The sequence below is a fragment of the Camelina sativa genome, chromosome 4 (genome assembly GCF_000633955.1).
Source record: "Camelina sativa cultivar DH55 chromosome 4, Cs, whole genome shotgun sequence".
Lineage (NCBI taxonomy): Eukaryota > Viridiplantae > Streptophyta > Magnoliopsida > Brassicales > Brassicaceae > Camelina > Camelina sativa.
This window is the reverse complement of record NC_025688.1, coordinates 30,097,171-30,110,606: the sequence shown is the minus strand read 5'-3', so window position 1 is coordinate 30,110,606 and position 13,436 is coordinate 30,097,171. Positions and strand designations below refer to the sequence as shown.

General features: G+C 38.9%; 5 protein-coding genes across 7 annotated transcripts in view; 4 read left to right on the top strand and 1 right to left on the bottom strand.

Moving 5' to 3' along the window:
• LOC104783394 lies at positions 2,102-4,649 on the top strand. Its single transcript, XM_010508552.2, has 7 exons — positions 2,102-2,605; positions 2,844-2,980; positions 3,266-3,383; positions 3,481-3,582; positions 3,673-3,782; positions 3,848-4,002; positions 4,085-4,649. Exons 1-7 carry the CDS (start codon positions 2,242-2,244, stop codon positions 4,476-4,478), a joined length of 1,380 nt encoding a protein of 459 aa, XP_010506854.1. The 5' UTR covers positions 2,102-2,241; the 3' UTR covers positions 4,479-4,649.
• On the top strand, positions 4,537-5,570 carry LOC104783395. The gene has a single exon (XM_010508553.2). The coding sequence runs from the start codon at positions 5,073-5,075 to the stop codon at positions 5,568-5,570; it is 498 nt and encodes a 165-aa protein (XP_010506855.1). The 5' UTR covers positions 4,537-5,072.
• On the bottom strand, positions 5,224-7,053 carry LOC104783393. 3 transcript variants are annotated; one of them, XR_767226.2, is made up of 5 exons: positions 6,745-7,053; positions 6,322-6,532; positions 6,067-6,236; positions 5,852-5,966; positions 5,224-5,607 (listed from the first exon to the last, which is right to left on the bottom strand). XR_767226.2 is itself a non-coding variant. In XM_010508551.2 (4 exons), the coding sequence occupies exons 1-4, from the start codon at positions 6,970-6,972 to the stop codon at positions 5,940-5,942; spliced, it is 636 nt and encodes a 211-aa protein (XP_010506853.1). In that variant the 5' UTR covers positions 6,973-7,053; the 3' UTR covers positions 5,694-5,939. The 3 variants fall into 3 exon arrangements, 1 of the variants encoding a protein (XP_010506853.1); XR_767227.2 differs by having other exon boundaries at positions 5,224-5,603; XM_010508551.2 differs by lacking the exon at positions 5,224-5,607 and having other exon boundaries at positions 5,694-5,966.
• LOC104784469 (piezo-type mechanosensitive ion channel homolog) lies at positions 7,225-12,350 on the top strand. The gene is made up of 14 exons (XM_010509492.2): positions 7,225-7,259; positions 7,475-7,615; positions 7,703-7,783; positions 8,058-8,217; positions 8,314-8,471; positions 8,657-8,813; positions 8,897-9,083; positions 9,300-9,415; positions 9,646-9,730; positions 10,840-11,055; positions 11,141-11,318; positions 11,678-11,806; positions 11,904-12,077; positions 12,235-12,350. Exons 2-14 carry the CDS (start codon positions 7,567-7,569, stop codon positions 12,348-12,350), a joined length of 1,806 nt encoding a protein of 601 aa, XP_010507794.1. The 5' UTR covers positions 7,225-7,259; positions 7,475-7,566.
• Positions 12,386-13,436, top strand: part of LOC104784468 (piezo-type mechanosensitive ion channel homolog) — a 1,247-nt gene continuing 196 nt past the window's right edge. The window contains exons 1-4 of the mRNA XM_010509491.1: positions 12,386-12,537; positions 12,723-12,879; positions 12,963-13,149; positions 13,366-13,431. Coding sequence (XP_010507793.1) covers positions 12,408-12,537; positions 12,723-12,879; positions 12,963-13,149; positions 13,366-13,431 — 540 coding nt within the window. The 5' untranslated portion in view covers positions 12,386-12,407. The remainder of the gene's footprint in view (positions 12,538-12,722; positions 12,880-12,962; positions 13,150-13,365; positions 13,432-13,436) is intronic.

The following is a 13,436-nucleotide window of genomic DNA, read 5'->3' as shown; positions in this document are numbered from 1 at the left end:
AATTAATTTTTGATCTCGGACGGATATCATCCTTAATCCTCAAAAAACATACTGTCTGTAAAACATTACTTACGTACAGCCTATTTTGTTTATATTCCGGTCTACGACTACTTTCATTTTATTTTATTTTTGTAAAAGACTACTTTTAATTTGTGAATTTAATGGTTAACTTATTCGGTTTCGTTGAATATACTAGTATATATTTGTTCCTATCTCATAGTTTTCTTAGATATGGATACGGATTGTGCTTTGTGTTGTATTTGGAAATTAAATATCTAAGAACATTAATGTAGCTTGTACACTGCATCGTCAAATTCGAAAATCTATAGTATTATTTTCCAAATGGTTTATTTTTCTATTTTTTTTTCTTTTTGTAAAAGATACTGTATATAATTTGTTGTTGTTAATAATAATAAACGCAGATAAAGTCCCTTTTCGACGATCAAGAGTCAAGTTTGACCCCAGATGCATAGTAGCTAGGTGCTACTCTTTCTATAAACAATTTAATTACTTAATCGTAAACCCTAAATTAATAACAATATCAATACAACGAATCTGATGATCGGCCATCCTGCTACTTAAAATTCAAATTAATTATAATAAAATTCATATGTCAACTAAATCTGGTGTTACCACAATTGTCTGAAAAAATAAAACTCGAAGACGCCCGTCTACTTTATAATTTAGCATTGTACGTGTGGTGTTGTTTAAAATGCAAATATTTGCAAACACATACATAAAATGCAGACATATATGGATACGAATTGTGTACCCATTATTTGTTCAGAAAGAAAACACAAAAATGTTATTAGGCCAAGGGAATTGGTGACTGAGTATTGTAAGACTGGTTGCTATAACGTCTGTCTGCATTTTATGTCCATTTATACTATAATTTGTTGTATCTATCAGAAAAAAAGAGAGAGAAAAACACCAACTAAAATACCAGGAGGATTATTTGGTTTCGATATAGCAAGTCGACATTGTGTAAGCGAGGAGAGAGGACAGTTCAGGGCGGTGGCACGATAGCTGAGTCATCAAGACAATAATGGTTGGTCATTTATAATTTACTTTCTGTGAGTTGTATAACGTCTACCTACGTCTTCTCATGTATTTAATTAATATATAGATATATATCGTCTTTACGTAATTTCATTTGTCTGTTTTACTCGCTATCGTCAATGACCTTAGAAAAAGGCCAGCACGAAAATTACGAACAAATCAATGACCTCTCAGTGACAGAGAGACCAATCCCCTAGCTAAACATTTTTTTTTGTGTGTTAATTCATTGTGCTTTTGGGTTCATACACATTGTGCTTTTGGGTTCATACATAAGTTTATTGTATATTCCACGTACAGACACACATACACACACACACACACACGTGGAAAACGAATTGAAGGTATTTTCTATTTTTAGACTAAAGCGACCAAGTCGTCAATCTCAAAACTAACAAACGCGGACATTATGAGTTGAAATCGGCAAACCGTGAAAAAGAAAGAGCCAGTACAGGTAACAGCTCCTGGTTATAGTAGTAAAGTCTTAACTATATACAGTAGTATAGAAATCATGTTAATAGTTCTTAGACATCATCAAACTGTACGTTAGATATGTAGGAAGTAACTAACAGTGAAAAGTAGAAGAACGGGACATAAAAAGTGGAGCAGACTTGTACGTAAAATTTGAGTTAATTGTAGATCATGAGTGTCATACACGTACCAAACATATATGCATTCTTCTAAACCCCAAACCATATTATATATTCTGATTATAAAACGTAATACTGTAATACTTATACAACAACAGGTAAAATAGGTAGGTAGGTGGGTTGGAACGGCGTCGTAAGGGGATTTGTCTTTTCCCGCAGGCGAGAGGGCCTCATGAGTCATGAGTCGCGGAACAAAATCGGTTGTTACCTTTCACAGGACTCGAGTGACTTGTTCGCCTGTGGGACCCACTTCCCTTCCAATTATTTTACATAAATCTTATTTATTTATTGTTTTAATTTAGAGAGTCATTAAATTGTTAATTACGAATTTACGATCGAGTCGACTCCTTCCCCAAGGCTATATTTAAACACCATCATCATACTTGCAAGATTACAAACAGTTATTTTTTTTATTTTTTTTTGATGTATTTTCAATATAGTTTTTAAAGTCCAAAAAAAAAAAATAGGCGACGAGGCAACAACCAACCCCCCCTTAAACCCAAAACCTCCTCCTCGTTGGAATATAATTAATATAATGGCTCAAACGCCGGCGTCTCCTGTTCAGCCTCCTCCGGTGCTATTATCTGATTCCGCCGCCAAAGACGTCATGATCAAGTGGTTTCGCGGTGAGTTTGCGGCGGCCAACGCCATCATCGATGCACTATGCGGACACCTTATGCAGGGATGCGGCGGATCGGCGGAGTACGAGGCTGTGATGGCAGCGCTTCATCGCCGAAGGCTCAACTGGATCCCAGTGCTCCAGATGCAGAATTACCATTCCATCTCTCAAGTCACCCTCGAGCTACAATTAGCCACGGACAAGAAATGCTTTCATGGCAAAGCAGCAGCCATTCATCATGATGATGATGATTCTCCTTCCAGCGATATCACTGATTCCGGTAATTTAACATCAAATGTGATTCTCTTTTGTCTAATAGCTAAACAGGGTAAAAACCGTACGTTGGATGGACATATTGATTGATGATTATTGGATACACATAACATAACATAAGTCGATGATGTCGTCATGTCTTTTAGTAATTTTTCTCTTTTTGTTCTCCTTTACTACTAGTTACGGCCTTCATTCACTCTCTAAATTTTTTACTTTAAAAAAAAAAAAAATGTAAATTATCGTAGGATCTCGGGAAGAAGAGCGCGTGGACGAAACGATCTCAATTTGTTGGAAGCACGAGGAAGATTGTGAATCAAGGGATTCACTCCTCAAGCAGTCGTCTAAGCGTTTTTCAGCCAAGGAACATGTTAGAGGACATACGGCAAGTTCAAACCCCTCCCCAATCCTCTTTAGGCAGAGTTGATACCAAAGCTGACTTGCTTTTATACATTCTGAGGTTTGATTTGTTTTAGTAACCGCAAAATTTATCAGGGCTTTAGAAAAAAAACTTTCTTCTAATTAATTATTAGTAAAGAATGCTCTCTCTACCCATATCATTTTGTTTACTCTCATTAGTTACTACTAGTGTAGTCTCGTACGTCCTGATGGATGAAGTTGCTTCTTTGTTTCCATGACTAATTAGCCTGCGTTGTTTGCTCCTGCTCAGGCCAATGTTGTGAAAGGACTCAAACTCTACGAAGATGTCTTCACTGGAACTCAACTCTCCAAGCTTCTTGATTCTATGAATCAGCTCCGAGAGGCTGGTCGTAATCACCAACTTTCAGGTGATTTTTATTGGTAATATTGCGTTAATTTTACCCTCTAGCTCATTCGTGTTTTTTTGCGTCAACCTTACAAAGTTTCTCTCATCCCAAAATGCAGGGGAGACATTTGTTCTGTTCAACAAGAACACCAAAGGTACCAAAAGAGAGCTTCTTCAGCTTGGGGTTCCAATCTTCGGCAACACCACATATGAACACTCAGGTGAAAGACATTAAAGGTCTTGGGGCATCCGTTTACGAAAACACTGTGTATATATAATCTTTGCTGACAACTCCCTACTCGTGCTTGCAGTGGAACCTATCCCAACCCTTGTTCAAAGTGTGATCGACCATCTTCTTCAATGGCGCCTGATTCCTGAATACAAACGACCAAATGGCTGTGTGATCAACTTCTTCGACGAGGTAAAATTACACTCCCATTTCCAGATCCCTTGATCATGCCAGCTAAGGTTTGGGCTTGTTTGCAGGACGAGCACTCTCAGCCATTCCAGAAACCACCTCACGTGGATCAACCCATATCCACTCTTGTTTTATCTGAATCAACCATGGTGTTTGGGCACAGACTCGGGGTCGATAACGATGGCAACTTCAGGGGCTCACTAACTCTCCCACTAAAGGAAGGGTAATGGGAACATTCCATTTTTCCCAACTGTCATGTTGATTGTATTCGAGTTTTGTTTCTAATCAAAAGAAGAATGTCGCAGGTCGTTGTTGGTGATGAGGGGTAACAGCGCAGATATGGCTAGGCATGTAATGTGTCCCTCGCCCAACAAAAGAGTCACAATCACCTTTTTCAAACTCAAACCAGACTCCGGCAAGGTCCAGCCGCGGCCCATCACTAACCCCGTCTCCCTATGGCGACCAGGCACCCCAGCTCCTCCAGCCTGCGGCATGGTCAGAGCTCCACTGGTGATGCTAGCTCCGGCTCCCAAGAGGTTGGACGGCGGCACTGGAGTCTTCTTGCCGTGGACACCGCCTGTATCGTCAAGAAAACCAGCCAAGCATCTCCCCCCGCGTGTCCAGAGGCTGCGTCTCCTGTCAGCAGTGAAGTCGGTGGCAGATCGTGAATCCTCTTCGCCCGAGATAGGAGTGAGCTGAGTTGGAAAGTGTCACGCACGGAAGCTCTCTTTCTTTTTCTATTTTGACGAGTCTTTTGGTTGGTTCGGTTGTATACTTGAGAGAGTTTGGTTGGTTTTTCCCCCTTTTTTTCTTCTTAACATTTTATTTGCTAAATTTTATAGATTGAAGATTAGGGTATTGCGTTACATCTACTGTTGAATGTTGATACATGATTCACCCGGAAGTAGAAGTAGTGCACATAACCTTAAACTGTATTTGCATTAAAATCTTTAAGTATGCCCCCACAGCCCCATTTGCCATAATATTCCAAGATCGTCAGCTTCAATCAAGAAAAGAGGAAACTAACCGAATTTGCTCTTGCAACTGCTTTTCAGAGATTCTGTTTGTCTTCTTTGTTCTTCTATTGGATAAAACGACAGAAACACATAGCTTCTCACTGGCTCAATTTTCCTCATCCCACAAGCGTAGAATCAAAGCAAATCCAACATCCCACTCAATTCTTCATGTCCTACATATTTCGCATATACACCAAAACCACTCCTCTGGGACAAGAATCCCTTAGAGATAAAAGAACATCCTTTTCTGGTTCTCTAGTCTTCTTCCTGACAGACAATGCACAGAAGAGAGGATGATGACAGCAGCAGCTCTCTGCGGCCTCTAGGCATTTGCCGTCGCATTTTTAAATTTGTAGTGGCTAAACTAGGGATATTGGGAGAGAAAGAGATGAATGAAGATAATCCTGAGAGGAACAAACTGATCAAGAAGGGATCAAGGACTGACATCACTATTCATTTCAAGCAAATAGAAGACTCGGAGGATAACGGCAAATCCAAGAACAACTCCCCTGGCTCGTCAATACAAGAATCAGAGAAAGAGACAATAATCAGACTAGCTAATGGTAGTAACGGCCCTAAGAAGAGGTTACTTGAGAAGGGGAAGAAGAGCATGTTGGGTGAGCCGAGCCCCAAGCAACAAATCAACCAGCCTGAAGCAGGGAAACCACCACCACAGCCGCATAGACGTCTGAGGCCCCTTCTAGATGATATAAATAAGAAATCAGATGCTTTTATCAAGAGTACACTGGAGAAGATGAGAAAAGGCTTAGCCTAGAACCAAACAAGTTGAGCCTCTCCTTCTCTCTCGCTTCCTTGTTGAAGAAGAACCAACCAACAGACAATAGGATGCAAAAGAGTTATTTGATTTACTCATCAATTCTTTAATTTTCTTTTAAAATTTAGCAGCTGCATTCTTGATAAGAAAAAGTAGACTTGTATGTTGAGCTAAAATTCACCTCAGAATTCTATGATTTACAAGAAATATTCCTTAAGAGCTAAGCTCATATATTCTTGTCGAAAAATGTGTTCACATTCGTTTGCCTTAAACCCACGTACCTGACACGATAGGCTTCGTTCGACAGAGAAGCTAAATGAAGAATGATTCAAAGGAAGAGAAGACAAAGAATCCCAACACAGGTACACCCTACTCTGTTGTTTCCAGCCATCCAAGCTGGAAGTAAGTAAGAGGCAAAAAAAAACTAATAATGTGAGGCAGCAGAAATAATGGCCCAAAGATAAGCAATCGAAATTCAGAAGGAGGAATGGAATACCTTCCAGGCGTACATGGCAAAGAAGGCAACAGTATCAGCAGACCAGACAAGAGCAAAGGATTTGTAAAAGAAGGGTATAGCAACATTGAGCAAGGGGACGATGAGAAAGAGGTAGTTAAGAGCCTCTTTCTCTTTACTTGGACAGTCTCGTGCTCGAAGAGAAGGGATAGCTGCCAAGAATAAATATTAGAGAGAGAGAGAGAGAGAGAGAGAAAAGGAAAGGAAGAGTTAGAGAGAGAGAAGGATGCAGCTTACTGAACATCCAAATGGACCACATCCCAATGAGCCTCCATAAATCAGGTTCGTTGGAGGGAAAGAGGAGGTTGAAAGAAAGGACCCCTCCAACGAACATAGATGCATACGCTTGAACCTCAAAAACTTTATAGAGAGTAGTTCCAGGGACAGCTGGGTTTTTACTGGCGGTGGAAGCCCGCGGGGCAAAGGTTGCAGCAGTCTTGTTCACTACCTGATTGATTATGAATTGAAACAGAAAAAAAAAGAAAAAAAATAAAAAAAAAAAAAAGGCATAAGCTTTGTTGAGTATGAATGATGGACCAATCATTCATTGTGCATTTGGGGATTTGTTAAGATAAAATCAAAAAAAAAAAAAATCTCTCCCCGTTTCTTTCAGCTGAAAATTTGAGAGCATGGTGGAGGGAATAGTTAGAAAATTCGGACCTTTTTCAAGTCTTTACCGAGAGCAGAAGAAGAGGATGAGGAGGAGACCGGCGGGTTATCAGGAAGAAGAGGTTCGTCATCATCCTTGGATTCTACTCCGTCAGAAGTGGCGCGGATCCGGAAAGTCGATGATATTCTTGGTCTACGGCGAAGACCATAAGCGAGAGCAATGGAAGAGACCCCACCATGGCCATGAGTGGTGCTGCAGAGACACCAACTCATCATCATCACGCACGCGATAAGGAAGGAAGGAAGGAGCTGCTGGCTGGGCTTGCTTTCTTTCTTTGGGGGACTCCCTTTTTTTGATTTGATGGCTTTATTGAACCGGTCCACTCTAACCCGGTATTATTGACCCACTTTGAACCAACTCTCAATTGAACCGAGCCCACGTCGGTTTGATTGGTTTAGCTATTTCTCGGCTCGGCTCGGATGGAAGAAAGAAGGAAAGATCTTCTGGAATTAATTATTATTATTGCCAGAAAGAAAGATCTTCGTCATCTTCTTCTTCTTCCTGAGTTCAGTTTTTTTTTTTTTGCTTCTTCTGGATTTTAGAAGATTTCCCAATCCACCTTGAAATGAAATTAGATTAATTCTTCAACAGGGGCAACCTTCTTTTTCTTGAGAAATAAAGAATTCAACTTGTTAGATAGATAGAATTCGTGAGAAATTGGAATTTCTGATATCTTCTTCTTCTCCGATTTCATTTTGCCTTATTTTTTTTTTGTTGAAGAATTGAGGTCGGAGGGAGCTAGAGATTGGATCTATTGAATTCGATGAGAATTGGGATATGGTGATCGTTAAGACACAAAGAGGAAGGTTCCCATGGCGAGTTTTTTGGTGGGCTTCTTGTTGCCTTCGCTACTTCTCGCAGGTACCGCCTTCCTCCTTTGTATCCACATATTTGAATGATCACATTATTTTCTCTCATTTGCCTAATGAGTTTTCTCTTCTGTCACAGCCGCACTTATTAACTGGAGTGTGATATCCTTTGTTGATTTGATAGCTTTCCTCCTCGTTCACTATATTGCACCTGAAATTGGTAACACTCTTTTTCTTTTCCCTCTAATCACTTTCTCTTTGTCTTTTTATCTGATAAACAGCGCCAACCCCCAATCTTGTCTATTGCTTTATCTATATCTTGCTTCTCTTTATTTGTGTTAATTAAGGTGTCTCCTCTCTAGGATGAAAGGGAAAATAAATAAAAAACCTTAATATTCCTAGTATTCTCCGCTTTTTTTTTAATCGGCTATGGTTTATTAGCTGATGTTTACTATCTCAAACTTACATTGGACCTTGCTTTTTCACTTTGCCAGGATACCGTTTTCAGAGGAGGCATTGGCTATTATGGCCCATTTTCATCTTTTCATTTGCAGTATTTCTTGCTCAACTGGTGTACCTTCTCATCTGGGCTGCTGTAGGTCAAGACTGGGATACAGCAGAGACTGGCTGGATGAGACTTCTCGGCTTTATGATGTAACAATTATTAGTCTCATCATTTTTTACATCTTACTGCCATTTTTTACTTATTTACTTCTTTTAGTTGATACGCTCTTTTGTTGGCTTCTGCAGATTAAACTCTTGGAGAAACCCCACTGTTATGTATTTCTTGGCTTTACAACTACTAACATCACTAGTTGCTTTAGCTGACATATATAGTAGTAGATTCGGTTTCGCTCGATGGCGGGACACATGGTGGTCCCCCTTCTCAGGAATTTTCGAACATCTAGGTTTGTTATTTATGTACTAGTCCCAGACGACTTTTCCAAATACTTCCTACCATATCAGTTTCTCATCATGTGTTCATCTGGTTCAGTAATGTCTATTTTTACGAAGAATAAGCTTCATCTGGTACCTTTTCTCTTTCCATCTTGAAGTCATTTATTTTGACATTATCTCCTTATTTATGACTCAGGAAGTCATCTTAGGGTTGCCTCCTGCTTGTTGTTACCAGCAGTTCAATTGGCAGTGGGTATCTGCAATCCATCATGGGTTTCCTTGCCATTTTTTATTGGCAGTTGTGCGGGTCTTGTGGACTGGTCCTTGACAAGCAACGTTTCAGGACTTTTCAGGTGGATAGATTATCGATTATTATGCAAAGTTTGCACTTTCCAACCCTGATTCTCTGAAATTTGGTCATTTTTTGTTTGTTAAGGTGGTGGAGAGTTCTTTATATTTACGCAGGGTGCAACATTGTCCTGCTGTACCTTTATCAACTACCAATAAACTTTTCAGATATGATTCGATGGATAGCAAGTTTTATAGGTGTATTCAGAATCTCTGTGGAAACTGAGGGCCCTGATATTTGTTCTGGTCTTTTCCTCGTGTCATTCTACATCATGGTATGTCTTTTTGCTTTTTGTCTTGTTCTACATCATCGTTAGTCTTTTGCTTTCTGTTTTGCTCTCATACAATTGTAACATGATTATATTAATGAACTGTTTCTTAAAAACAACTGTCAATATGTGGTAAGCGTGCTTCGGGTGTTGTGTATGAACACCTTATTATATCAATATATCTGTAATAGTATGGCATGACTGTCTTTTCTGCTATTGCAGCTATCATATGTGAGGTCAGACCTTGAGGATATGGACTTTATCATGTCCACAAGTGAAAATAACTTGGCAGAGCGGCTTCTTCCTCCAAAATATTCGTTTTTTATTCGAGAATCAAGGTATTCTATATAGATTTTTGTTTCGTACTGGGAGCTGTTGTGGTGTTTGACCCAGTATTTCAGTGTTTTATAAGAAGTTTTAATTTGTCTGTTTAAATTTTTTCTTACTGATATTAATTAGTTTACACGTTCTAACGGATGTTCTCTTGGCTGGGATTTACAAGATTAGTCATTTTAGATGTGTAGTACCCACACTCAACTTAATGTGTTAATTTCTTCCAAATTTTCAGGGCCGGTGTAAGGCACACCAATGTTTTACTGAGGGGAGCTGTGTTCAAGACTTTCAGTATTAATTTCTTCACATATGGTTTTCCGGTATATATTTGTATTTCTGGTATCAAAGTGTATGTATCAGCTAAAGTAACGTATTGTGTCAGAAACTCACACTCTGTTTTTTATTTGCGTTCATGATTTACAGGTCTCCCTATTTGCTCTTTCGTTCTGGAGTTTTCACTTTGCGAGCTTGTGTGCTTTTGGCCTCCTTGCATATGTTGGCTACATTATCTATGCCTTCCCGTCATTGTTCCGGTTGCACAGATTAAATGGCCTTCTTCTCGTATTTATACTCTTATGGGCTGTTAGTACGTACATATTCAATGTGGCATTTTCTTTTCTGAACACTAAGGTTGGAAAGGTAATACCTTCTCTATGTGCAATTTTTTTAGCTACCTTAAAAGAACTAAAATGGAAATTAACAACTGGTGTCATAAAATATACAGGACATGAAAATTTGGGAGATGGTCGGACTTTGGCATTACACTATACCTGGATTCTTTTTGCTTGCACAGTTTGGTTTGGGAATGTTGGTTGCGTTGGGTAATCTTGTTAACAATTCTGTTTTTCTGTACCTGTCTGAAGAGAGCTCCAGAACTTCCAATGATAGATCTTACGCTGAAGGTAATGGTCTCACATACAGTTCTGCAAAGCAAGTTATCTGATGTTTTCCAACTTCCACTTTTTTCAGAACCTAAGAAAAATGGGGAGTACTTGTATATCACGATCAGCCTATCATCTTTTCTGCATCATGTTACCTGAAACATCCAGGACAATTTAAGAGTTACCACACTATCCAAAATATATTTCAAAATGTTTTTGATATAGAATAATCATGGAAAATATTTATGTACTGTGCCATTTTGAAGGTGAAAAGCTTAAGACTGGCTATTTCGTGTTTATTTTTAGGTGGCAATTTCAGTCTTCTGCTATTTATTCAATTTAAGAACTGTTCTTAACGGCTGAGTTATTATCAATCACAGCTGATGAAGAAACAAAGGTACTGGTCGTCGCCACCATTGCTTGGGGATTGCGGAAATGCTCGCGGGCTATTATGCTTGNTTCTGGTATCAAAGTGTATGTATCAGCTAAAGCAACGTATTGTGTCAGAAACTCACACTCTGTTTTTTATTTGCGTTCATGATTTCCAGGTCTCCCTATTTGCTCTTTCGTTCTGGAGTTTTCACTTTGCGAGCTTGTGTGCTTTTGGCCTCCTTGCATATGTTGGCTACATTATCTATGCCTTCCCGTCATTGTTCCGGTTGCACAGATTAAATGGCCTTCTTCTCGTATTTATACTCTTATGGGCTGTTAGTACGTACATATTCAATGTGGCATTTTCTTTTCTGAACACTAAGGTTGGAAAGGTAATACCTTCTCTATGTGCAATTTTTTTAGCTACCTTAAAAGAACTAAAATGGAAATTAACAACTGGTGTCATAAAATATACAGGACATGAAAATTTGGGAGATGGTCGGACTTTGGCATTACACTATACCTGGATTCTTTTTGCTTGCACAGTTTGGTTTGGGAATGTTGGTTGCGTTGGGTAATCTTGTTAACAATTCTGTTTTTCTGTACCTGTCTGAAGAGAGCTCCAGAACTTCCAATGATAGATCTTACGCTGAAGGTAATGGTCTCACATACAGTTCTGCAAAGCAAGTTATCTGATGTTTTCCAACTTCCACTTTTTTCAGAACCTAAGAAAAATGGGGAGTACTTGTATATCACGATCAGCCTATCATCTTTTCTGCATCATGTTACCTGAAACATCCAGGACAATTTAAGAGTTACCACACTATCCAAAATATATTTCAAAATGTTTTTGATATAGAATAATCATGGAAAATATTTATGTACTGTGCCATTTTGAAGGTGAAAAGCTTAAGACTGGCTATTTCGTGTTTATTTTTAGGTGGCAATTTCAGTCTTCTGCTATTTATTCAATTTAAGAACTGTTCTTAACGGCTGAGTTATTATCAATCACAGCTGATGAAGAAACAAAGGTACTGGTCGTCGCCACCATTGCTTGGGGATTGCGGAAATGCTCGCGGGCTATTATGCTTGCACTGATTTTCCTCATTGCCATGAAACCTGGGTTTTTCCATGCTGTGTATGGTATGTTAATCCCCCTCCCATTTGCTTTTTCATGTATCTGGGTGTTTGCGAAAAATATTGTTCATGATAGTGTATCTTAATGGACTTATTTTTTCAGTTATATTCTTCCTTATGTATCTGTTGAGCCATAACATCAACAGAAAGATACGCAAGTCCTTGATTCTACTATGCGAAGTTCATTTTGCACTTTTGTACATTCTTGAGATCGACCTGGTGTCGAACTCCTTAAAGCAGAAAGGCTCTGTGAGCAAGGAAATTCTATTTCAGTTAGGTACGCTATTGTTTTTCAGTATAATTCAAGTTATAGCCTTATAGGATAAATTCACGTATCATCAGGTTCCTTTCGAAAGTTAGCTGCTAGGTGATTTTGGATCAGAAGCGACTAGGGAATAATTCTCACTTAAAAATCTCTGAATGAATTCTTGCAGGTCTCCTTAGGTCTGAAAGCTCCTGGGACTTCTTGGAGATAGCCTTGCTTGCTTGCTTCTGTGCTATCCNATTTTTTACATCTTACTGCCTTTTTTTACTTATTTACTTCTTTTAGTTGATACGCTCTTTTGTTGGCTTCTGCAGATTAAACTCTTGGAGAAACCCCACTGTTATGTATTTCTTGGCTTTACAACTACTAACATCACTAGTTGCTTTAGCTGACATATATAGTAGTAGATTCGGTTTCGCTCGATGGCGGGACACATGGTGGTCCCCCTTCTCAGGAATTTTCGAACATCTAGGTTTGTTATTTATGTACTAGTCCCAGACGACTTTTCCAAATACTTCCTACCATATCAGTTTCTCATCATGTGTTCATCTGGTTCAGTAATGTCTATTTTTACGAAGAATAAGCTTCATCTGGTACCTTTTCTCTTTCCATCTTGAAGTCATTTATTTTGACATTATCTCCTTATTTATGACTCAGGAAGTCATCTTAGGGTTGCCTCCTGCTTGTTGTTACCAGCAGTTCAATTGGCAGTGGGTATCTGCAATCCATCATGGGTTTCCTTGCCATTTTTTATTGGCAGTTGTGCGGGTCTTGTGGACTGGTCCTTGACAAGCAACGTTTCAGGACTTTTCAGGTGGATAGATTATCGATTATTATGCAAAGTTTGCACTTTCCAACCCTGATTCTCTGAAATTTGGTCATTTTTTGTTTGTTAAGGTGGTGGAGAGTTCTTTATATTTACGCAGGGTGCAACATTGTCCTGCTGTACCTTTATCAACTACCAATAAACTTTTCAGATATGATTCGATGGATAGCAAGTTTTATAGGTGTATTCAGAATCTCTGTGGAAACTGAGGGCCCTGATATTTGTTCTGGTCTTTTCCTCGTGTCATTCTACATCATGGTATGTCTTTTTGCTTTTTGTCTTGTTCTACATCATCGTTAGTCTTTTGCTTTCTGTTTTGCTCTCATACAATTGTAACATGATTATATTAATGAACTGTTTCTTAAAAACAACTGTCAATATGTGGTAAGCGTGTTTCGGGTGTTGTGTATGAACACCTTATTATATCAATATATCTGTAATAGTATGGCATGCCTGTCTTTTCTGCTATTGCAGCTATCATATGTGAGGTCAGACCTTGAGGATATGGACTTTATCATGTCCACAAGTGAAAATAACTTGGCAGA

Bases quoted from the DNA above. Each gene is read 5' to 3' on its own strand.
- LOC104783393 (XM_010508551.2), bottom strand. From the start codon at position 6,972: ATGATGATGAGTTGGTGTCTCTGCAGCACCACTCATGGCCATGGTGGG. The intron at 6,237-6,321 runs GTAAGCTGCATC...TATTCTTGGCAG, and splicing joins GTGGTCCATTTGGATGTTCA to CTATCCCTTCTCTTCGAGCA. The intron at 5,967-6,066 runs GTATTCCATTCC...ACTTACTTCCAG, and splicing joins TTGCCATGTACGCCTGGAAG to CTTGGATGGCTGGAAACAAC.
- LOC104783394 (XM_010508552.2), top strand. From the start codon at position 2,242: ATGGCTCAAACGCCGGCGTCTCCTGTTCAGCCTCCTCCGGTGCTATTA. The intron at 3,384-3,480 runs GTGATTTTTATT...CCCAAAATGCAG, and splicing joins TCGTAATCACCAACTTTCAG to GGGAGACATTTGTTCTGTTC. The intron at 3,783-3,847 runs GTAAAATTACAC...GCTTGTTTGCAG, and splicing joins TGATCAACTTCTTCGACGAG to GACGAGCACTCTCAGCCATT.
- LOC104783395 (XM_010508553.2), top strand. From the start codon at position 5,073: ATGCACAGAAGAGAGGATGATGACAGCAGCAGCTCTCTGCGGCCTCTA.